Source organism: Anopheles coluzzii, chromosome X (assembly GCF_943734685.1).
Source record: "Anopheles coluzzii chromosome X, AcolN3, whole genome shotgun sequence".
NCBI lineage: Eukaryota > Metazoa > Arthropoda > Insecta > Diptera > Culicidae > Anopheles > Anopheles coluzzii.
Genome location: NC_064669.1, coordinates 14,645,736 through 14,671,482, shown reverse-complemented (window position 1 = coordinate 14,671,482; position 25,747 = coordinate 14,645,736). Strand labels below are relative to the sequence as shown.

Here is a 25,747-nt window from a genome sequence, read left to right as displayed (position 1 = left end):
AAACAGAATAGCTTTCCCTTTTGTTTCACCTTCGGACACTGGGCGGAAGCGGAAAGACTGAGCGTAAGAGGGGCGAGTGATAATGATTACCATCTTGGGATTTAATCGCCAGCCATTGCACGGAAGCAGCAACGGTTCGTGAGCTGCTGCTGCGCAAGGCAAGCGGCCCGTACTAATGCGATGGACGGATGGTGTCGGGGCAGATCAGTGCGGGTCGTAAATCTTCAGTCGCAGTGTGACCGTCCGCTGCTGGAAGGCATATAAAAGTGAATTAATCAGATCGAAACCCACCCTACCTTTAGGGTGAGGGTTTTTCTTTCTTTCGCGCAATAGTCTGGAGGTTTGCTGTTCCCGCGCAACAAGGACTATTTGCGAGCGTGTTATTTGCCGTCACTACTTTGGTTTGCCCATTTGGACCGATTCTGGGCTCATTAAAGATTGCTTAATTTCCTGCTAAGCTCATCCTGCCAGTAACTTAGCAGTAAGTTGCGTGCTGGATTTGGCTAATCCTTATCGAGTCCTTTTGTTTTGCAATTTACCTGTTTAAATTTTGGTGGTTTTTCTCCCCTTTTATTTCACTTTTCAAACCAAAACCCGGAAATCATTTTCAAGGGCTCGCTTATGCCGTATCCTTTTCTTTTATGCGAGAAACTTAAGCGCGCAAACCTAGAATCAATTACAATCACTGCCCAATGTCCTGTGCTCTAATGGCACTGCAACCAACTCCCGAAACGGTTCGTGATGATACTAAAAACCATAACGTATCACTTACCATCAAGCTTGATCCTCACGCAAACGGATGGTATTGGAAATTTTAGAAGAAACAAAAAACATAATAAATTATCCTGAGCGCAGGCTGCGTGAGCAGAGTATAGCATACATACATACAAAAAAGACCCGGAAATTTGGGACGTAAAACGTTTTTACGGTGACCCGATTGTAAACAGTATAAATTACCGTCCAACGAGTGACGTCGAACCTTTCCGGGGTCCCGGATCGATGCCAGCAAGCAGCGGAAGAATGCAATAGTATGCAAACACGCACACACACACAAAATCTCGCACACCAGCACATCAATACAAATCGCTTTAGATGGAGGGGGAATCACACCCGAAAGGAGGGCCGTATAAGACATGATGCAAAAAAAAAAATCATCGACAGACGCAAGGACTCACTTTTAAGTGTATGCAAATGGTTGTTTGAAACGTTATTTGGTTTGTGCTGATGAAGCCTCCTGTTTTTGTATTTGTTTTTAAAATGTTGACTGAGCAAAGCCTGAGCTTACCGAGCTGAAGGGCAAGACAAATGGAGGAGCAATTGATTGTATTTACAACAAAGTAAATACAAACAACTTAACTTTAAATAAAAGCGCAATTAATATACAATTCACAGCGAGCTAAAATATTCAGCACGGTGACACTAAATTTATATTGCTGCTGAAACACCCACTGTAGGAAACTCCTTGGTGGTGTAGTGGTAAGCTAACAGGTTAACAACTCTATCAGCCTTGGTTCAAACCTCCAAACACGTCACTTGGAAATGGTTTTGCTGTAATCAATGTTATCGGTGCGTTGTTGTTTCAGGGATTCAAGAGCGAAGTTGTTTACATCATATGAGTGTTTTATATAAAAATAGGAAAGGAAAAACGGCGTTACTTACTTGAAAGTATATGTCCTCAAATTCGCTTCAAAATTGCCCCCGCCACTCTCCCTCGTATTTTTTTTTACAATCTACAATGCACTCTTATATAGTTTCTCTACTTTTCTCTCCTCCTGCTTTACTTTATAAGGCTTAAGGAAACAAAATGGACGGCTAGACACCGTTGGCGACGTTCTGTAAGTGTTATGTCAAACTTAATCAGCTTTCCGTCGCCATCGCCAAGGTAAAGCCGCTCCTCGTTCGGTCGTTCGCGACGATCCAATGGATTATGACACGAGCATATCTATGACCTGCATACGCACACATACACACACACATACCTTAATATATTCCTCTTTGTGTATGTGTGTTTGTATGTGCGTTTTATGAATGTTTGCATACAGAATAACAATAGAAGCATTCAGTCGCTGGTCCCACCAAGACAATGCTCAACCTACCCACAGAAGCCTTTGTGTGTGTGTGTGTGTGTGTGTGTGTGTGTGTGTGTGTGTGTGTGAGTGTGTGTGTGTGTGAGTGTATGAGAAATTGTACGCTCATTTTTCTACCTACCCGTGGCGGGGCTCTCATGAATAAAACCGCGTCAAGCTGGGTGACGAAATAAAACAGTAACCAAAAAAAAAAAATGTCGAAAATGGTGCTTTCGATCTTCCCGTCAGCTTCGCACCGTTTCGCACCGATTAAGTGTGGCTGTGTGTTAGAAGGTATGAATGTGTGCTTGTGTGTGTGTGTGTGTGTGTGTGTGTGTGTGTGTGTGTGTGTGTGTGTGTGTGTGTGTGTGTGTGTGTGTGTGTGTGTGTGTGTATGTGTGCGCATATGTGATGTACACTATTCTTTATCTTCCGTTGATAGCGGTTTCACTGGCGGAGAAAACTCCAAAAAGAAGCAACGGTATGCACACTTTAAGCGCAAAGCAAGAGCAAACGATAATAACACGGCGGGACGCCACAGGAATGAGGTGTGTCGCTTTGGCAGAGCGAAAATGGGGAGGAGGTTTAGTCATTTTCTCACACCGCTCGCATGCCACTTGAACTTGGGCAACCCCAAGGCTGCCACGCTCGGTCGTCTTCTGCGTCATTGCAGCTGACACTATCTGCTCTGTTGCTTCGGCCGTTGGGCGGGTGGCGTTTGTTTGTTTTTTCGTTCTGCACCGTTATTGTGCGCTTGAAATTTCCACCCCATTCACCTTTCCCTGCGCGATAAAGCGAGCAGCTAACCAATGCTTCAGACACCGGCCCTCCGCCATTTTCGTCGTGTGCAATGGTGCCCCTGCATTGACAGTCAATTTCGATGCATATATATATATTGCATCGGGCACAAGTGTGCACCGCAAGCGAACGCCCTTCCACTGCTGGATGAAGTCATTTCACTGCTGGCGAACGTTCGAGGCATTCGCTCACAAAAGATCGACACACACACACACACACACACACACACACACACACACACACACACACACACACACACACACACACACACACACACACAGGGCTAGATTAATTAAAGAACAACATATTGCAACACCTACCGGCTCGTAAAAACAATCGAAAGCATCCGAAGTGATGAAAATTCGGTACGCTTTAAAAAACAAAACCCACTCACACACAAAACATCGAGCCAAAGAGCAACAAAAAAAAACTCAAATGGCTCATCGTCAAGAAAACATTGCGGAATGAACATAAAACCAGAAACAAAACAAAACTGAGTTTGGTACTATTTCCCGCATTTTATATCGCCTTTTTCCACGTAGGCAAGCAACAACAGCACAAAGCAATACGGTTTGACTTTAGTTACGGCTCGACTGATGGCGCTTTTTTTTCGGAGGTTTTGAAAGCAATTTCGATTCGATGTTAAAAGGGCACAGTTGCTGAGCAGAAAAAGCTCATCATCCGCTTTCTATTTCCACCGCTCCCTCCCCCCGGAATAGAGGTTCCTTTTGTTCTGGTATTGTTATTGTGACTGTTTTTTTTTTCGTTTGCTGCACGCTGCAGCACGGAATGCAGCTGTTTCTCTAATGCGCCCGCCGTCCCGATCATCAGTTGCAGTTTCGCAGAATGCAATTTAATGGCACCGAACGGGCGAACAGTGCGCTGGTGCAGGAGCAGAAAAGCAAGGGAGCGGCACAACACCCAGCAGGACGCCACTCCTTGCGCCGATGCCGCCGATAATGGTGCGGAATTTTTGTGTGGTTTTATTGTTCCGTTGCATTTCGTTGTCTTGCGGACCTACCCGGGGGGAAGGGTAAAAGTTTTGAGCTGTCGTTTTGAAATGTCCACGGTCTGCGGTGCTTTTCTTTCTCTCTCTCTCTCTCTCTCTCTCTCTCTCTCTCTCTATCTCTCTCTCTCTCTCTCTCCCGAGACCGCTGCAAGTAATTTCAACCCAGGGATGATTTAACGTCTCCTTTTTGGTTTTATATTTTAGAAAAAGGCACCGTTATTACTGCTTGTTAAAAGATCGAATGGGTATTGCGCCCTGGTTGTATGTTCTTGCGCTCTGTCCACAGTAATGGAGTGGTTTGCACTTCGGGTTCTTGGAATGCTTCAGCGACACAGTACCTGTCGGTTGATAATTACTTTGTGTAAACTCGCCCTCTCGCTCTTGATAATTACGGCCACGCAGCCTCCGCAGCCGCAACCGTTGACATAATTTCCCACCCGAGGGACACCCGTTTACTTAAGGGAGCATATTAGAAAAGGGACACCATTTTTCATCGGCAACCTTTCTTACTTAGGGCAGCAAAGCAACGGTAAAACTCTCCCGCAAAAAAAAAAAACGCACTCATCTATTGGTCCTATTTGGAGACGAACCATTGTGGAGATTTCCACTTCAAACGAAGCGCAACAGGCGGAAAAGGCGGACTTTCTCGCAGTGAAGCGCTCATACTTCCAAAGAAATCCTTTTCTCAAGCGAAACGGGGTGGCCGAAATGAGGTGTTTGTTGTTGTTGTTGTTGTTGTTGTTGTTCTACTTTATTCTTACGAGAAAATAAAAATCAGGCCAGCTTGTTTGATCCCGCTCCTTAAAAGAAAACCTTCCTCCCTATACACATCACTTCAAAAAGGGTCCTTGATAGGGAAAAGTACAAATAGGAGATTTTATCTTTTTGTTTTATTTTCTGCGCTTCGTTAAAGGCTCTTTTCGATCTAAATTTGTTCGTTCAAACAAGTTCTTTAATGTCTGTCGATTGCTGTCGATTTCTTCATGGTTTTTAAATGGAATTTAAAAACCGATTGTGTAAATATTGCAGGGTAGTTGAATGAAAAAAAGTAATAGTTGCTAGTGATTAAATGAAGCGTTATTAATTTAAGTGCATTATTTTTACTTTTTTGCTATTACTAGCTAAATTGGCCCGGTTATAGGACTATGCAACAGATCTTGCGAGACGTGTACAGTAATTTGACAAATTCTGCTACATTTGAGGATCAGGGAAAAAGCGCTAATGCCTAACGCGAGATTATAAACAGTTTTAAAAAGATTGATTTCTTTTAAATTTATCTCATGTTTACATATATCCCAAATACATTTTTTTATTCATTTTCATTTTTGTTCATTGCTTGCCTACTTGAGTTACAGCAATAGTGCTTACTAACTAAAGCGCACAACAATTCGGGAGCAAGAAATGAACGGAGAAAAGGAGGAAGGAGATTATGATATGAAAAAGGAGCGAAGACGGGATCGGTAGACGGGAAGGGATAAGTTGAAATCGAACAGATCTGAGGCACTATTAGATGACGAAATAGCTCTTAGAACTGGCTCATTGCGAACAAAACATGTACGACATATACGTATGTCAAGACGAAAACGATATATTATGGAGCGACAAGGAGCATAAAAATGTACACGAGATAGAAGGGAAGGAGCACCGATCGTATGAAGCAGCTGACCAGTCACGACAAAATCCTGAGCGACCGAAAGACGGTGCTCCAACTTAGCTAGGCTTAATAGAGCGCATCTATCGTCATGCTAAGAAAAGAGAATAGAGTGATGATCCAGCGACCAACAATTATTGTAAATCATCAGTGGATCCTCTCAATCGTTTGGCCAACAGATACTTGGACAGGACACCAAATGATACCGGCATATTCCAATAGGGAACCCAGCAACATTAAAGGGACTTAAGACAGAAAGGATCTATAATTTCAGAGGACATACGACAAATATAACCAAGACATTTGTTGGGCTTATTGATTACGTAGTCTGTATGTATGTTCTCGGATCAAATAAGACTTCAAGATTCTTAGACAAAGACTCACAGATAAATGGGGCATCACAGAAACTATAATATGTTTAATATGTTTAACATGTTTATTGATTAATCCATCGGGATCTTGAAGATCCTACATGAATGTACTTAAATTAGTGCTTAAAGACTATGTAAGGTACATAAATCGATAGGAGAGAACTGGAGCACAAGAATAGAAAATGTATTTTGAAAATAGAATTATTACGTAAGTTGTGTCCTGAGTCTATCTCTAAAAACATTCTGTGGTATGTTGAAATCAAATAAATCAAAGTTATTTATGAAAGTTCGACACATAGCTGACATAGGATCAGACTGGCCAAAACGAGTTCTATAACGAGGGACGGATATGAATTGACGTGTACGTAGATTCCTAGATGGCGCGTTAAATTCTATCGTTGCTAATAGAGTAGGAGCATCAATATGGTGGTTAAGTAGTCCTGATATAAAAAGGCATTTAGCTATCTCACGGCGCTTTTTCAACGACTGAATCCCTAAAAGCAGACACCGGGAATGGTATGACGGTAACACATCGCCCTGTCGCCATGGTAAGAGTCTTACAGCATATCTAGTCGCTTTTCTTTGGATGGCCTCGATTCGATTACTCCATTGTTCGGTACAGGGGTCGCTAACAATACTGCCATATTCTAACACTGATCGAACGTAGGCACAGTAGATGGTTTTTATAGTCATAGGATTACGGAAACCTTGCGTTGAACGTATAAACGTGAGAGATACATGTAGAGGATCGGAAGAAAGATAAAGGAGAGCATTTTTCAAGACACATGACTAAGCCGATAGAAGCACACTATGAAGAGAAATTACAGAGCCTGGATTGAAGGACTAGACAATCAGTTGTAGAGGATACAGGTAGATAAACTTTTACGTCATCCACGTATAGTAAGAAGCCGTTAACAGGAAGGTTATAAGTACAGTTATTGAGGAAGAGAATGACCAGAAAGGGACCTAGTGGGACACTCGATGGACTAAGAAAACACTCAGCAAAAAGGCCACATACTGTAAACTTTAACATGGGAGCGGTTCCATGGTACAGTCGTCGACTCGTAAGACTTAAAAAAAATGCCCATCATGGATTCAAGCATCAGATGTACCGTTACCCCATAGCAAGACTGAGTCTAGAAACTTATTCTAGAAACCCTGTGTATGGGCTAATATGACTATGTAGTTACGCCAAACAGATTACGCAATTATACATACTTTATATACTTAATAATATCAAAGAACAAGGTCAATCACGTCTGATTTTAAAGGAGCTCGCAAGCCCGCGTATCTTGTGTTTGCACCATAGGATCATTCTTCGTCATACCTTCCTCTGTAAAGTTGACCTGTTCAAATTTCCTGGTAGTTGATAATATCTTGATTCTTGCACCAATAAAGAGCCAAATGTTTGGTCCAAGATATGATATAGTAATTTTACTAGTAACCAGGTCTAGTAGCCAGGTTTTAGGATGCTGGGGTAACAGTACCACCAACGTTGTTAGTTTAGACCGGCCTTGGCCGCTACCATCCGCTACCAAATTGATGTGCCTAATCCAGGACAGTCTTATATTTAAGAGACCCGAGCCATACGGGACTAAGTGTTACCACATGACCGGACCAAAATCAACTAACCGACCGAAATTAATGTGTTGAATTGATTTCTATATTCCATACCCGGATTAAAATAATTTAATGTAATTAGTTTATGCCTAGGGATACAAAATCAAATGTATTGATTGACGAAAATGTGTGATTTCTTTACACTGAGTTGTGCAGAATTGTAGGAAGAATCTGATGTTTCACCATGGCATCGGAGAAAAGGAAAAGGATGTAAACTTTGAAGATGTAGTCCACAGCAACCACGCTCTCGATGCCAAGCGCGTTTCTATGTAATTGCTAAGTTTCCCACGGTGTTTCTGCTGAAGCGTAACGCTGCTTGGCGCATTGGCATGTTTATATACCAGATAGACAAAATTTTATCCTAAATTTTCTAATGAATCACAAGACATATCATTTTGTTGCTTTCTTTATTTTGCTCATGATAAATACAAACAATAATTTTCGCGTAGCCGTTTTACCGAAGAGAATCTACCAAATGAAGTATAATTCTCGCATGTGTAATAAACTCTTTCGTAGCTTAAATGCCGGTTAATGACCAGTCGTTAATGGCCAGACAGTCGTCAACTCGTACGACGGAACAACATGCCCGTCATGGGTTCAAGTCTCGAATAGACCGTGCCCCCATACGTAGGACTGACTATCCTGCTATGGTAACAATAAGTCACTGAAAGCCAAGCTCACTTCACTAGTGGGTACAGGCAGGCCTTGACCGACAGCGGTTGTTGTGCCAAAGAAGAAGAAGTTTAAATTAATTTTGATTATAAAAAAAACTTTATTGTAAAATTAGTCATCAAAAATTAATAATAAGATTGATCTTTTTTTAAATGAATATATAAAATTATCCGAAAGAAAGACTTTATGTATCATGTTTGTCGTTGATTTCTACCCATGATAGTTTCTGTTGCTTTGCAGTAATCTAATTTTTTATGTACGAAAATCTACAACTATTTGTGCGAGTTGGAAAAGTATTTAAGATAACAATATATATAAAGAATATATAAGTACTAGCATCTAGTGAAAGGTTTTGCACTCGATTGAATGCTTGCGATTGTTATCCTAATACAATATTTCCCTCCGCTTTTCTGAAGCCATTTGTGGAGAATTATTTCCCAAAGCCAACATTTTCCTCCCAGCAAAATGTGCTGTATTTGTATGTGTGTGTGTGTATTGCAAAGGGTGTAGCAAGGACTCGGGCCTAGTGACAGGTACACCTTTACCTTTACCAAAATCCACCGGGGCTTTTCTTTGCTTGCGATTTTGATTTGATTGTCCTGCAGCACCGCCGCCTACCATCACGATTCGATTGATCCATTTTGCTTTGGGCCTTTCTCGGGCCCAGATGACAGGTAAGCCAGCGGCTTGCCGATTCGGCCTGCCATTGAAAGGGATTTTGTGTTACAATGACAGCAAAAAGCAAAAAGCGAACAGTAGAAAAAAAAAGAAGTAAATCTCGATCGTATCGCAGTGGAAGGCATAGGTACATCCAGAAAGTTCGTTGTATCCTTTTAGCGCAACAGGTTCGTGGGTAACGAACGATAAATGCACACACAAACACACACACACACACACGCGTGCACGATTTTCAGATATTGATTTGACACTTGATTGTGCTGTTAAATGTGAAGCCGTTATAAAATGCTGATAATTAACATAAACAAGCTGTTTGAATAGCTGTAGCGTAGTGAAAATAATGACCAAAGTAAACACGCGGACATGTGCAGAAAAAAGGCTTCTTTATTTGCAGTACTGTGCAGATTTTTTTAATGACTGTAATAAAACGTTCATTAGCTTTCTGGTTAATGTGCTGCCCCTTTCCAGGTGGACGAGCAGAAATGCAAAAAGCATCAAAGCTTAGCGGAGAAACTGTTGCACTGCAAAAAACTACGCGAGGGGTTTTGCAATTTGTTGAACATTGTCTAGCCGCGCTCGTCATAAAAAAACGCACTTACTGGCGGTGAGATATAAAATAATTATTTCGCATTAATAGCGTCTGCTGCTACTTCGAACTCCAGCACTTACGCGAGCGAAGCGTTCCAGCAATCGAGCACTGATTGCTGGACAATTTCTCCCGCCGGCTTAGTGCGCAACCTGATTCTCCTCCAAACGACCGCAACCCCGGGGTGACTGTCGGGATAGTGAGCTAGAGGCAAATGAGGTAGCTGACTGCCCGTGCCATAACGAATAACTGTCCGGGCCACGGTGAGCCGCTGATCGGGACGCTGATAATTAGCGAGACAGCGAGCGCTGGCAGGTGAAAAATTCACGTCACTCGGCGCATAGCCGACCGGTCGGAAAATTGTTCCACCCGGCTGCACTCGGCTGCTACTGCTGCTGCAGGATGAAAGATGAGCCACACATACATCCACTTCCCCCCCCCCCCCCTCTCCATCGCAAATTCACGCTCCAGTTGCCAGCTGCCGCTCCGGTTCGCCGTCTCCTTCTGCAGTTTCAGGAGCACTGCCTTCCTGTGCCATCGCGCGAAGCAGTGTCAGGGGCGGGCAAACCTTTTCCGTCAATCCTGGAAAGCAAAGGAAAAACAGAAATGAAACCACAACGCTTCCTTTGGCCGTTTTTCCGCTCGAGTGCCGAGATGAAACGGTCGAGCTCAAGGATAAATGACACATGAAGGCGAAACTTTTGCTTAATGCTTCCCACGGCGACAATTGCAGCACAGGGACGGACAGAATACAGTGGGCACAGTGGTGGCCAGAAAAGTACGATCGGTTTCGTGCTGTTCAATACAATTCCAGCAAGGATTTTTCTAAATGCAATCAGCTGCTTGAGTTATATATTTTTGTTTTAATTAAAATTAAACTTTCTTTCTTTCGGAAACATTTTTGTCTTCGTTCTGTCATGTAAAATCTTTCCTTTACTAAGACGTACATTGTTATTATTATTAATTTCCACACACTGTGGTCATCTGCGTCTTGTGCTGTATTTTGCGTCGGCTTACTTTTTTCCTGTGGCAACTTAATCTTCATTTTCCTGTACCAGCCGGGCGGGGGTTTATCACCTTCTCGGCTCGCCCTTTTATGACACAAAACTGGTACGGGAAGGAGCGAACGAGACGAGCGGGATTTGAGTGGGTGGAGAAGTTCTGACAAAAAAAAGACCACAAACACACACGCACACGCACGCACCCTTCGAGGACTAATCTGGCCTTTTATCTTCATTACAAATGAAAGCATTTAACGGGCTTACCGTACGCGCTCCTGTGCGGGCAAGCTGGTAGCACTTTCACGCTGATAGCGCACACTTTTCATTAGAGCTTTTCCCACCTCGAGCCTTCCTTTCCCGTCCCTTCTCGCTGTGCAGCTTGGATGCGCGTGAGAAATACGATCCACACTATGTCTTTCTTGCAAAGTTTGCTGCGTAAAAACAACAAAAAAAAACCCCAGCGAATGCGAAATCCCACGCAGCGCAAAAAGGTATTTTATTTAAGAAACAGTTCCCCAATGCTCACCCCCTTACTTCCCTGCAGCAGCAAGATTTTACTTTATGATTATGAAAAGCAACCAGACCAGGGGGCTGCCGACACTCCATCCTCCAAGGCAAACGAAACACCCTTTGCTCGTTTTTTGCCCATTTTGTGTGTGTGTGTGCAGCTTTCGCGCGATTTTTCGGCATGTGACGGCGCGCGAAAGGCGTGGCCGAGCCTTGTCACAACATCAAAAGCCCTTCGTTTGGTCTACCGTTGGCGCGCTAGGTCCGGTTGTGCTGATTGGCAAACGGGCAGCCGTGCAGGACGAGCACACCTCTTTCGGGAAATATTTTACACGAGCACATAAAACGTAATAATTTACCACGAGCTCGCTGAAGTGGCGCCCTCACTTTGCTTTGCGAGAGTTTAAACTTCACGCATAATTTGTTCACCGTTTGCTTGCTCGCCTGGCAGGTATGTTGGTTTCGTACTAAATTATAGGTTATAGCTGCTCGCGCAGCAATAATTCCTCGCCCGCTCCACACCTTTCCAGTGATTAAACACTTTCCACTTACGGCCTCGGCCACTCGGCGCTTGTAGAGCTTGAAATTAATCTACCCAAAATGGCTGCTGCTTGCTTTCATTCGCACCCGCGCTGCGCGGGCTTTCCAAGAAAACCTCATCGATAGCGTGATGGCAGGCAAGATTTTGGGTTTTTTTTTTTTGTTTCGATTTGCTTCCGCTCCAAACTTTTCGCATCTTCGCTCTTCCTTTTGCCGAAGCGGGCCGAAGGCGCTGAGCGCCAATTAGTATCAATTAGTTTCCCGGGTTTTTGCTGTGCAAAACTGAGGGGTGGCCGGCGATGCGGCAGCTGCTGGTTTGATGGAGGCGCCCAGCCCTCCGTGACTGTTCACAGTGGGCCCGCTGTACCGAAGATTGTGACGGGCGATCCTTTAACCCATTTTTTTGTCGTCCCTTTTCCCGATCCACCGCCTGGAGCCCGCTGGCAAGCTGGGAAAATTATGTCTTCGTTTCCCGGGGCACACAAGCGTCACGTACAGGTACAGTTGTATTCCGATTGAAAGCAGTGCACAGTGGAAGCAGACCGAGATGAAAATGATTTTTTTACTTTTCAATTTGAATGCCCGGAGTATTTTTACTTTTTAATAAATACCTTAACACCAAGAAAGGAAAAAATACGTTTAAATCCCGTGAATAGTAAGGAATACATTTTAAACCTTGAACAATGGTTCAAATCCATCACATTCAGGAAAATGAAAGGTACATCTTTCAACGACAATATTTCAAAAAGTAATGCTTTACTTTACAGTGCTCAGGGTTTATAGTGTTTTAGAAAGGTTATTTAAAAATCTTTGAAACGAACGACATGTTTAGAAAACTATTTGATATTCACGAGAGTTATGGCAATAGCTATAGCAAAAAAAAAAGATAACTCTATCTTTAACATGATGAAAACCATAGAGCTTAGTATATTCATGTTTTCCTCAGAACTACACATAGTAAAATGACTTATTAGAAAGCTTGTGTCCAAAAATCAAGGTGCACTTTGCACAAATTTAGAAATAACATCATATTTTATAAAAATCTGTTTGTAAGAAGTACAGACCATATCACTTCGTCTGTGTACTATTTATGAAGGGATAACATGAGCTTTTAGAACTACAATCATATTTAAAAGAAGGCGAAGATGAAATGAATGGAGATGAATTCATGACTAAAATTATAGTTAGAAAAAATAAAATACAGCTGGATTGTCAAAGTTATTTTGCAGTTTTTTTTTTAAGATTACAAGGATAAGATATACGTAGATAAAATTGAATATTAAATTCAAACGTAATATAACACGTCATATATACTGCGAAATACTATCGTTGCCACATAAATTTTAATTAGTTCTTTCTCTATAACAGTAATTCGACTTTCGTCGCAATTTCTATTCAGACAGTGGTGGCAGCTATATACACATATTGCGAGTGAAAATGCTGATAAACTTCTCATAGGAAGGCAAGAATACAACAAGAAAAACTCTGAAAGGTTTAAATATACCAGATGTTTTTAAATCAATTGAGTGAAGAGATAATGAAGAACCGACTCAAATATTTCATTTCCAAACAAATGCAATACAAGATCTAAAATATATATGCTCCAGTTTTAAAAATACAGCAGTTATAGGGAAACTAAATAATAAAGTAACAAAAGACAGTTTCCACGTGATAGGAGATTTTTTTTAATTATCATCCATTTATTATATAAAATATAAAATACAACTTCAATATAAAATATAAATGTTTGCTAACAACATAATTTTATCATGTTGTGTTTTGGCTGCTCCCACTGTGCAGTGTTGGGAAGGTTATGTTTTGAAAATTATTTAAGCATTTGTGATTCATGTTTTAATCATTTGTGATTCATGTTTCATAACAAGATTATGACTTTTTGCTTATGATTTTACATTATGATTTTCAGTACTTGAGTTTGAAATATTTAACAAACTTTAAAGAAAATTTTAAAATTTTACACTATTGTCTATGAATGACATTTATATAATTCAAACATTTTTTTTTGTATGTGAACTACCATACACACACTACTAAATCTCCTTTACACTCATCTCATTGCCACACGTAATGATGTGTTCAGAAAATCATGTACTTATCATGTGAACGTAACTGCTTCTACTTTGAGCACGACTGTAGAAACTCAACAAGAGCGTCTCAACTTTTCCCGTTCCCACCCACGAATAAGCGACGAAGGGAAGGGTTTGTAGATGGGAAGAAGGGGCTTGAGGGCAGCAAACGCGCTTTGGAGTGGGCGATAAGGTACGTCATTGTGGAAGCTTTAAACACGAGTGTTCGTGTTCATTAAATTTCCCCCATCGCTTTTTCGTTATGGTTTCCCTCGCCCCCGCTCACCGTTCCGCTTCGAACAACTGGAACAAACGCAAACCCTGGACAAAAGCAGCCGGCTGGATCGCTTGCGAAGAAAACCCATAATCGCTCATAAAAGCCCCTCCTTATGCTCGCTGTGCCGAGCCAACCATCCCGCCTACCCCTTCGCTTTTGCCGCACTTTAAACGCAAAACTACTCCGCTCCAGTTTTGGAGGCTTTATTAGCTTTCGGTCGGTGGGCGCCAGGTGGCCAGCACCGTGCACTTCCGGTTATTATCAGGCGCGCGGGAAAACCGAGGGCAGCAAAGCGATACCAGGAATTGCTTTTAATAAAGATAAATTGAGGAGAAATTAAGATACGAGACGAGTGCCAACCCGGGAGGAAGGGAGGACAAAGACGCTACGCCCGGGCGCAGGGTTTCGTTTTCTCGTTTTGCTCCTTGGCCCTCCCACCCCAGTGTGCACGGCACTAGCTTTAACCAGATGCTGTCCAGGTGGTTCGCTTTTACCGCACAGTCCGGCAGTCCGTAAGAGTGGGTTTGTTTTCCTTTCCGCTTTTGATTTTGATTGCGGTGCTGTTGTGGTACACTATTCCATCGGGCTTAGCGGTTCGCAAGGACGCTCAAACGATAGGCACACAGACCTACACATGCGAGATATTGTTGATCCAGTAGTATCGCATCGCGTATGTTGGCTAAGCAGCTTGCCAGCATAGTCCGTCCATCCCGTCCCACAGCCCCTCCGCCAAGCTCCGATTGCTAATGATACAAACAAGGATGAGTTCCCGGCACGCCTCCACCAAAACACACACTTTCGTCCTTCCTCGCTCACCACTATTATGTGTTTTTATCAGAGTTCTTCCGTCCTTGTCTTACCCCTCCCCCACTCAACCACAGCCGCCTCAATAACAGCTCAGTTTCGACTACCGGGCAGCTTATTTACCGGAAACCATTTTCATTATCCAACTAACGCTGCTTCATGAAGCGCAGCGGCAGGACAAACAGCAACGCTCGAGCGGGCCATGTTGCCGGCACCAGTTTATTATGTTTATGGGAGCTTTTTTCTCTCTATTTGTCTCTCGCTCTGTCGATCTCTCTTTTTCTCTCTCTCCCTCTCTCTCTTTGTCGGTCTCTTTTCTAAACAGTGGGCCTGTGTGACACGCCATTGGTCGGGTTGTTAGTCAGCTTGGAAGCAAAACAACGCCGTCCCGTCAGGTCGGGCCTGTTTGTTTGGAATGCAATTTTGCCGCTACTGCTGGGCAGTGAAAGCGATCCGGGCGCCGATACGTATAGCGTCTAAATGTAGGTTTCCGGTGGAGTCTTCCAATTCCTAGCTGGGGGGAACAAAACAAACAAAACAAACAAAACAAACAAAACAAACAAAACAAACAAAACAAACAAAACAAACAAAACAAACAAAACAAACAAAACAAACAAAACAAACAAAACAAACAAAACAAACAAAACAAACAAAACAAACAAAACAAACAAAACAAACAAAACAAACAAAACAAACAAAACAAACAAAACAAACAAAACAAACAAAACAAACAAAACAAACAAAACAAACAAAACAAACAAAACAAACAAAACAAACAAAACAAACAAAACAAACAAAACAAACAAAACAAACAAAACAAACAAAACAAACAAAACAAACAAAACAAACAAAACAAACAAAACAAACAAAACAAACAAAACAAACAAAACAAACAAAACAAACAAAACAAACAAAACAAACAAAACAAACAAAACAAACAAAACAAACAAAACAAACAAAACAAACAAAACAAACAAAACAAACAAAACAAACAAAACAAACAAAACAAACAAAACAAACAAAACAAACAAAACAAACAAAACAAACAAAACAAACAAAACAAACAAAACATCAAACCTGTACAAGATCAATCTAAATAAGTGGGAAAGATGATGAGAAGAGTGATGGTTAGAAGTGAAATCAAGTATCTATTAAGTGTATGTGTAATATTTATCCCAACCCATCAATTACAATCACTTCATATACAACATGAAAGTGAATGCAAGTAATCATGCTGAAATGCTCGCAACTTGTGCAGTCCCGACCGTGTGGTATAATTTAGTCCTTCGAACCGGATCAATCTTGTGCTGCACGTCCAAAGCAAAGAAAGCCTTTATTTCGTTCGTTTGCGCGTGTTTCACTCCTCTTGACTTCAGTCCAAAATTTCAATCACGACCGTGCATCATAAACACAAACCCCGGCAAACGGCAAGCTGCTCATCGCTAGGATTGTCCACGGCAAAGTGAAGCCATTCCGGCTCACCCTTTCTCCCGGTACAGGGACCGACCCGCTCCGAGATTCCAGCGTCGGTAATTGAAACTGCTTACTTGATGGGACGCTCGTAAGTGCACCGTACTTGATGAGTGCCTGGGCAGCTAGCGAGCGTCCGTGTACGTCCGGTGTCAGTTTATGGGGCAGTAAAAACTTCGTCCCGTACATTCTGCGCCCTGCCGGGAGGACCGAGTGGACGAAACTCTTTCCAGCAGGAACACTAGTTAAGCAAGGCCAGCAATGGAGTGACAAAATGTCACTCCAGGCCCCGAGACCCGGACTGACATTGGTGACATTGGGACTGGAGTAATCAAATTAATAACTATACTGCAGCCGCCTTCAGCCCCATTCCCTGCACGCTAGGGGCCAGTCCTTCCGGGCGCCCGGAAGCAGCAGTTTTGCGAACTTTATTCCGGCGAGCGGCCGGGATCGGTTGGCCTCGTTGGCCCCCAACCCTCCGGCAATGATTGGGACCCAGGGCGGTCCGGTAGCGTTTGTACAGTGCAACGGCGTTTTATTATTTAGAATCCTCAAACGAGCACACCGACGAGTCAGCTACGTTTGTGCCGCGCGGGAAGTTCTGCTGCATTGGAGCACGAATAAAGCTTCCGTGATCATTCGGCACAATTATGGAATGGGTAATAAGGGTTGCTGCAGAAGGTTGCTTTGCTTTGGTCCTTGCTGGCAGGTGTAACCCCTCTCTGCGTACCATTCGCCGAGCAGAAGCATCCCGGATCGGGCTGTATAATATTGTACTAAATCTACCAAGCTCACTTCGTATCTTTGAACATCTTACCTTGAGCACGCTCTTTTCTTACATCTATTACGTCCCCGCATACTCGCGTAGAATGGATGTTCCACTCCAATATTCCTTCCGTGCCGAAAGCGCGTGCCTTCAATGTTGCGACACTCCCAGCATCAGAAGTCATCCGCTCGTGTGCCAACACTGTGAGCCAGCTTGTGCGCCTCGGTACAAGAATGTAACAAATAACGAGCATTTCGCCTTTCGCGTTCCACCTGACCTGACACGCTGTGCTGTGTGCTGAAAAATTCATGTCGCTCGAAGGCGTGTCGATGCATCATGGGAGTTGTTTATTTCTTTTGCGCCAGTAACGAGCGACACGTCACGGCAGCAAAAAAAATCCCCCTCACGGTGCCGAGAACGCAGGGAAGGTGTCGAAATTAAAATGAAATAAAAGCTGATACCCTCACCTATGCTCCGCAGCTCTGCCAGAGAAAAGCTGAACAAAAAATAAATAAATAAAAGCAGCGTGGATGCTTTACGTTAACGCCACATCGTTGGTGTTTCTTTTTGGGGCAAATTCCAGTTTGATCAGCTCACGAACACACACACACATAGTTAGAACATAAAAAATAAAAACTCATTGAAAAGAGCCAAAACCTGCACCATAAAACTGTAGTGCATTTATTTTAACTTGAACGGGGCAAAAAGAAACATGGCTCCCAGCGAACGGGCGAACTTTCAGTCCCGGGTTTTGAGGTGGAAAGGGTCGGAGGACAGGACGATAAATCTACTCCATAAACAAGCCAAACCTTTCGGCCAAGGGTGGAGCTTTGTTCTGGTGTGGAAAAGCTGTTCTCTTGCAACAGAAAACAGTTCGACATTGGTTGGCCCGATACGGCGTGGGAAGTTGTATCGTCGACTTTCGATTCTCCGCTGCACTGTCACTAGTTTTTTTTTTTGTTTCACACGGCCTCAAAATCGCTGGAACGAACGCACCGAGCTCGAAAGCGGGCGCCAAATTCTATTACAGCGTTTCATCTGCAGCGTCGTTTAAGACCGGTGAGCAAACGACCTGTTCGCGCTGTGCATTACACTCACCAGGCGCAAAGGCGTTAATTAGAAGCGCTACGTAATGTCGAAACGCACTAACAGTGCTTTTTCTTTATTTTGGTTCTATGTGTTCCCCCGGGAACCTACTTTGCTGTGGAGAAACTTAAAATTTTCTTCCAACAAAGGAAAGGGCTGCGCGGTAAAAACTACACCGCGAAACGCTTGAGCAAAGTCAAACACAGCAAAGTGGGGTGGAGTGGAGCGCGGGAAGTTCCGATTGGAAATATTCATTACTTACGCGAGCGTTGTGTCCGTGGTTGCTTTATATTTACCTTTTTCCCGTCCGTTGGCACGGTAGCGAACTTTTCCAGCTTCGCGCTCCGCCCTTGCCAGCTGGAACAACTTTCCAGCAACAAGCAAAAAAGAGGGAAGTAAAAATAAATAAATAAGCGTTTCAAAAATCAAAAACCAAGCGGGAAGACAAGCAGAGATGACAAACGGAACCACCGCGATTAGGTAGGATGTAAGCTGCGGGGGGAAAACGGTGCAAACAAATAAAGCAGCTTCAGGGGGAAAACACAGCAGCAAAACAGCGGACGTGGCAGCAGAGCGCCAAATTCAGACCAAAAACTTTCCATCAATGAGCTGAAACTGAGATGTGCGACAGGGGAACGTTAATGAAACAACGAAGGAAGAGAATGAAAACACACACACGCGTACATCCACACAAACCATTCCGTCACTAGTACAGAGCACACCCAAACAACAGAAGCAAACTAAATGGAACGGGCTTGGTGGATGAGGAGGGCGCGGGAATAAAAACAAGCGTGTAAACTTTTACTCGTACTTTCGCGTGTGCTTATTTACCTAACTGGTAAGGGGAGGGGATGCAGAATGGTGGAAGGAGGTATTGGCACGGCATGATGGGAAATGGTGCGGGAGGAAAAGGGGTTGGAAATCCTAGTACAAGCGGGGTCGCGGTCGAAGCCAAAAACTCCAAAAGCACCGAAAGCAATAAAATGAAAGGAGTGTGTGAATGTGTGAGTGCACACGTACATATACACACAAACGGCTTTCACATAAAAAAAAATTGTGCCACTTGGCTGGGCCAGGATGGCAGAAGGAGGCAGGGAAATAAAATACTTAGCTTAAAACAAACCCTCCTCCCCTCCCCCTTCCTACAATAATAGCCCTAGGTGGTGGTGGTGGTGGTGGTGCATAAGCGTATGTGGAATGATTATGTTTTTGGGTAACTTTTTAGTTGCCTTTTTCTCGGCACGTGCGTATGTGTGTAAGTGTGTGTGTGTGTGTGTACGTTCAGTGAGAATGTTAACATTCGCACGTTCGGCAAACAGAACGTGCACAGTGCTAAAGCGTTCCACCCGAAAAGCTTTCGGCGTACAGCTGGTCGCAAGGAAGGGTGGACAGTGGAAAGGGAGGTGAGGGGGGAAAAATCGTTCATGACCGAAGGGCGTACGCGAGCGAGCGTAAGTTTGCCACCAGTCAAACATTAATGGGCGCAAATATGTGTCCGGGCGGGACAAATGTGTGTGTGTGTGTGTGTGTGTGTGTGTGTGTGTGTGTGTGTGTGTGTGTGTGTGTGTGTGTGTGTGTGTGTGTGTGTGTGTGTGTGTGTGTGTGTGTGTGTGTGTGTGTGTGTGTGTGCGCGATTTAGTGTGCGCTTGTGTCGATGTGCGCACACTGGTGCTGGGTTGAACAAATGTGTTTCGGAGTGAGATTATAATTAATTATGTTTAAAAGACATTATTACCTACTATTCAATTTGTGTTAAACCAATCTTTAAGACAAGTGAAAGGAATATATTCAATAGTGAACCAGAAAATGCCATGATCGAGCTCTAAAAACTACGAATCAAATATGGAAAAGCTTTAGTAAACAGAATGAAGAAATAGATAAACAAAACTAAATGCAAGAACACTAAACATACTAGAAAAAACAGCTCCTAACAAGAATGTGGAGAAGACTGTGGAAAGATAACATCACGAAAAAGGTAACATCAAAGAAGCAGGTAAGCAAAAGAAGATTTTTAAAAAGAAGAAAATAATAAGAAGAACGAATAAAGTAAGAAATAGAAAAAGAAGAAGAAGAAGAAGAAGAAGAAGAATAAAAGAGGAAGGAGACGAAGAAGAAGAAGAAGAAGAAGAAGAAGAAGAAGAAGAAGAAGAAGAAGAAGAAGAAGAAGAAGAAGAAGAAGAAGAAGAAGAAGAAGAAGAAATTAAGAAATAAAATAATTGATTACAGCGACGTTATATTGACCGTCTCAAAAATAAGCTCAAAAATGGTTGGTTCAACTTGGAACACAATGGTCGGTATGTTTTGACAGGAGCAAAATTATGAGGCTGAGATGTAAGCACAAAGACAGAGTAATGAGTTTGAACAACATAGGAGGATACATTCCCGCTCGTCGAAAAGAAGAAGAAGAGATGTAAGCAAAGGTCGGCACAATATATATGCTTGACATAAATAAAACTATCCTGTTTGTATACTCTACCGAAATGAGAAATTACTGACAAGACGTGAAATATCAAAATATTCCTGCATTTTACTAAATTATTTAACAAAACACTGCAATACTAAAATGAAATAGATGCAAGATGCAAGATGCCTAGATGCAAGAGCTTAAACCAAAGCCTAAAGTTCAATGTCCATTTTGCCCGTTTGTTTTGATGTGTTTTGACAATTGGTGTATGACCATTTTGCCGGATAGCAAGACCATTTAACCCCACACAATACATTTTCACGTCTTTTGATATTGAATTTTAAATAGCATTTTAAACATTTATATGTGTTGTTAAAATGTCTATTGCTATTTTTGTTTCATGAATAGGACGTCAAAGCATCGATTGCCCGGTGAAAGTGGTTTAGTCAATTAGATACAGAGCAAAATCCTTAACAGTGTAATTTTGCCCCACTTTACCCAAAGAAAAGAAGAAAATTTGTTCAGCCAGTGGCTTTTGAACATTTCACGTTCATTTAAACACAACTCAAGCATTCTTCGTCCTGACCGGATTCGTAGTGGAGTGGACAAATAAAGCTTATTTTTTAAATGTCCTAACCTCATATCGCCGCATCCAAGATCGTGTCGCCCTTCTTTCGAGTGGAATTTATTTTAATCGTACACTCACTTGGATGGAGGGGAAGGACGATGAAAGGAGAGGAAGAAAGTGCGTTCATATCTTATTTCTGCGCCATACTGCACCTATTAAGCCGGTCATCGATAATGCACGAGCTTAAAGAAACAACAGCGACAAGGAACGAACGAGAAACACAACCACAAACACGTAGGACTGAAAGAGGTTGACAAAACAAACAATAAAAAATAAATAAAGTGGCAAGGACACCACCCAATGGTAATGTGAAAGTTATTTTAATCAACATATACACACGCACACTCTTTCGTGCAAATATTCTAACCAACTGCGTACCGTCATCCAACGCATGCTTGCAATTTTCCGCTCGATATGGTCGGCGTAAGCGTCCGGAACTATTTCCGCACCAAGCACCAAGCGTGCGCTCATTAGCGGGCGCCTTTTGCCTTTTTCCAACCGCGTTTGGAAGCGCCCCATCCTTTCGTCCATCCTGTTGCTGCTGTCGGAAGGATGGATGAGCTCGCCTGTTTTACTTCGGGTTCGTGTAAGTGTGTGTGTGTGTGTGTGCTCCTAAAACCAAAGCGTATGTAACGCAATTATGACGAGCGGTTACAAGCAAAGTGATGCGAGGAGTTGAGTGAGTGGAAATCCTTCTCGTACGAGTTCAGCGGTTAGCAAAGCAAACCGCTGAGTGTTCTTTCCCCCGAACCGGTGCAATGGGTTTCTGTGTAATTTTGTGCGCGGCAAACAACCGGCCGTTTTGCACCGGGAATGAAACCAAAACACCAAATGTATGTTGTCACCAATGGAATTATGTAGAGCTACTAGCTAACAAACAGATACTCCAGGTATTAGATAAACATGAACTGAAATCTTTGATAGGACAATTAGTTGCTAAGAACATTCTATTGTATTGTTTTAATTAAAAAAAAATAATAAAAAAGTGGCTTAGCTAGGATCATTTTGATTGATTCTCTGTTCACTATTAACGATCGTTCAACGGTTATTCATCCTGTAAGCTTCACAGAAAAAAAGACAAACAAAAAACATACTCTCGTTTTTTGATGCAATATCTTCGCACATTAGTTGTTTTTCTATTCTGATTGCATACCTTCAGGTATGTACATTCCAACTAAATCGCCTGAAAGTATACTTTGCACTTCACAAAAATGGGTAGCTTGGTTTGTTAGGTGTCTGATTAATAAATTTACTTTTAAGTTGACCCGCTCCATTACACCGTCAACCGTTTGCTGATCTTTTTCTGCTTCTTATGTGTACTACATTCTCTTTTCTTTTCTTTTTCGTAGATTCCTCACCTGGAGACGCGCTGGGACTATCGGTTGCGGCGCGAAAGCTGTCTCGTCAATCTGTACCCCCATCCGAGCACGCTGTCCAAGGTAAGGTTGTAATTTTAGCTGCTAGCTACGATCCGTACCAACGCTCGAACTAGCCGGGCAAGCCGGACGGTTATTGATTGGAGCTTACCGTTGTGGCCGCTGTGTCGATAGGTGGTTGGAGGCTGCCACATACCAATCCGTCATCAACCCGGTGCTGTAAAACCTCTCCCACCGGTGCCCGAAAACAGCTCAAGCACGAAGGGGAGGGGGGGTCAGGCGAGAAAGAGAGTACCATTGATTGATCGACTCGATTGACTCTTGCTCTCGCTTCGCCTGTGAAAGCCAGCGCACTGTGAAGGAAAACGGTGAAGCTGCTGCTGCTGCTGCTGCAGGGAGGAAATTTATTTCACATGCGCAACTATGCGTCTACATTCCTGGCGAAGTTCCGCTTCTAATCTCGCTCCCGAGTTTCCAGCGAGAATCCCCCCTCCTTCCCCCGGCCCCGAAGAAGATGGCGTACAAGCGATGGAGGCGATTTTCTTCCCCTCCCCGATCGATTGATTTCGAAACCTCTAAAGCCAGCCGCTCCATCAGCCAAATCGGATTGCTCGGGGTTTTGCGAAAGCTTCGTCCCGTGCCCGAGTGCAGAATGTGAAAAACCTCCTTCCGCCCCCTCGCACACGCACACCCACAGACACACATTAAGAGCAGGAGAAAATCCAGCCCAAAAACAATAAATCCAATTTGCGGAACCTTTTTCGCCAGCGCTCTAAGGGAGGCCGTCCATCGTGCTCAGCGTTCTTCTCCGGCCCACTGGATACGCTGTGCAAGGGCTGTTATGCACTGGCGCATGCAGCACCAGGCCCAAAGCTGCTGCCGGCATGGGCTTACCCATTTTTGGCCCGGCCGAAAAATGGAGAAAAATTGGTTCAGTCGTTTCAGTCGCAAGAAGCTCGTTACAAGATTCGACACCAAAAAAAAAAAAACGGGATACCGATGTGCAGGAGCTTGCACTTTAATCGCCTCCCGGCCGTTACTCGGTAGGTTAGAATTAGCTTTCCGTTCGGTAAAATAGTGCACAGCGGCAAGGAAACAATGCAGACGGTGGGAAATTGGTTGGCACGGAATGGAACGAATGCAGCCGGGAATGCAAATTTATGCCGGTTCCGTCGAAGTAAAGAGCCATTGTTTTGCATTTATTCACGATATGGGTTCGTTATGGATAGGGAAAGTTGAGCGCACTGGTGGCGGTGTACAAGGGAGGGAGAGGGTGACAGAGTTTCCCTGTACACCGATCCGGGAAGGAAGCACGACCCGAGCTCGGTCGCATAAAATGTATATTTAATTTGTGTACACAGGCCACGGTCTTTCGGGTTCGCTTCCATTTCCGATCGAGCCATGGCCAGCTGGTGGCTGTGTTTGTTCTTGGCGGTACTTGGGCACAAGCGAAAGCGGAGACAAGCGGAGGCTGGTAGTTTGTGAGATGCTTTATTAGGAAGAGCTGCTTCGTAGTCAGAGATAATATTTATCCACCGTATACGCCGGCACGTCACCGGGCACGCTTGTGCATCTTTTCTTGTCCTTTTTTTTGTTCTTCTTCTTTTTTTCCGGTCCACCCGTCTCATTTGCACGTGCGCGCTGGTGGCTGGCGTGCTGGAAATACGGAATCGATATTCTCCGAACGACAGGCAGGAATAAATTGCAGCAAATATTTCACCCGACACGGTGCCCATCCATTCACGGAACGAGTGGCACCATTCCCGTCAGGTCGGCCTCTTCGGAGCGCATTCTTGTGCGTGGCCGTTTTGCTGAAACTGTCCACTGCCACAAGCGCTAAATGATGAAGCGCAAACAACACGACGCATGTAAACAAAACCCTAATTTTGCGATCAGCTCTATTCCGGACGGGTGACAACCGTGGAAGGTTGGCTTGGCCTGCCGCAAAGGACAGAAGGACAGTTGTGTCTGTTTGGTCGCTTTTCGGGTTTCTTTTCCGCAACCCTAATAACCCATCAGTGTAGTTTTATTTTATTCCAACAGTTACAGGATGTTCTGTTTCAAACAGGATTCTAGTTAGACAGCAGCCTCGCTAGCCTAGCAGTTTTGAATCAAGCATTTTGCATGCAAATATTTTAAGAATAACTCACATATTTTCTCAGCTGAAGACTGTTGAATATTGATAACAAACATCTAAAGCAAGGTCGGAAAACTTATGAGGTAAAAGGCCAAATTTAGTAACCAATCGAGAGCCACGGGTCAGGAAAATGCAATTTTTTTAGTTTTGCGCTTAACTAAATGCATAATAAAATCTTAGATACGACTAATCTAGTGATGGGGCTTTTCACGATACTAGCCAGCTTTATTCATATGGAGTTTGACAGTTCACGCCGTGAACTTCACGGCATAATTTCAGTCAACACTTCATACAAAACCACACACACAAAACTATCCTACGATTTTCAGCCTTGATTCTTTCAGACTCAAAGCTAGAATTAGATTCGAGAGTCTGCTCGAAAAAATATCTAATTGTAAAAAAGCGCCATTTGACAGAGCGCGGGATATGAATTTCCATAGGAACAGATGGTTGTTCATAGCAACATATACGTTGCAGACATTGGTCTCTTCATCGAAGATGTTTTATCGAAACAAAAATGAATGTTAAGTCGTTCTGATTTTATTTAGCTTACAATTTGCAGCTTTTCACGTGTTTGAAGAACTTTTAGTGAATAGAATGAAGATTTGAGGAGTGTTTTGTGTGTTCGTCAAGCCACCGGAAAACATGTTTGTGCATTAATTTGCACCCGTCCTGTCAAAAAGTGACGATCATATTTGGTTGTAAACAAACAGGCTATCGGACTACCTTGTCTAAATTTTTATGCAGCGATTGACAGATGTCGCCCAGCATAAGCAATAAAAACTAACCTTCTAAATACACACACCTTGGGATAAGGACGGCTGTCTATTATACCCACTTTGATAGCTGCTCGACAACTGCTATACAATGCAAACAGCTGATAGACTGAAATTTTAGCATACGATCTTAAAAAGGAAAAGGGTCCGATCTCAGAATAATAATTATTCTTTTTCTGTGATTCTGTCATTGAAACAAGGTTCGAAATTGTTGTTTCATAATATTAACACTAATTATGAAAATGTATCCATTTAGGTTTGACAACACAGTGTGCGAAAGTGTGATGAAGGGTTTTCCAAGTCACTTTGAATGTAAACATTGTTTTTCCCCGCGTGAAAGAAGTTATTCCACATCATTGTAATACTTTGGATTCATCATGACTATTTTACATTTCTTCACTATTATTTTCAACGAACATGTTGAACATGTTATCCCGGCC

General features: G+C 43.1%; 1 protein-coding gene across 8 annotated transcripts in view; it reads left to right on the top strand.

The window, feature by feature from the left end:
• The window catches only part of LOC120952514 (glutamate receptor ionotropic, kainate 2), a 114,017-nt gene that overhangs the window by 44,339 nt on the left and 43,931 nt on the right, over positions 1-25,747 (top strand). For all 8 annotated transcript variants that reach the window (XM_040371939.2, XM_049608095.1, XM_049608094.1 and 5 more), the window contains one exon: positions 22,368-22,457. In XM_040371939.2, the coding sequence (XP_040227873.1) occupies positions 22,368-22,457 (90 nt within the window). The remainder of the gene's footprint in view (positions 1-22,367; positions 22,458-25,747) is intronic.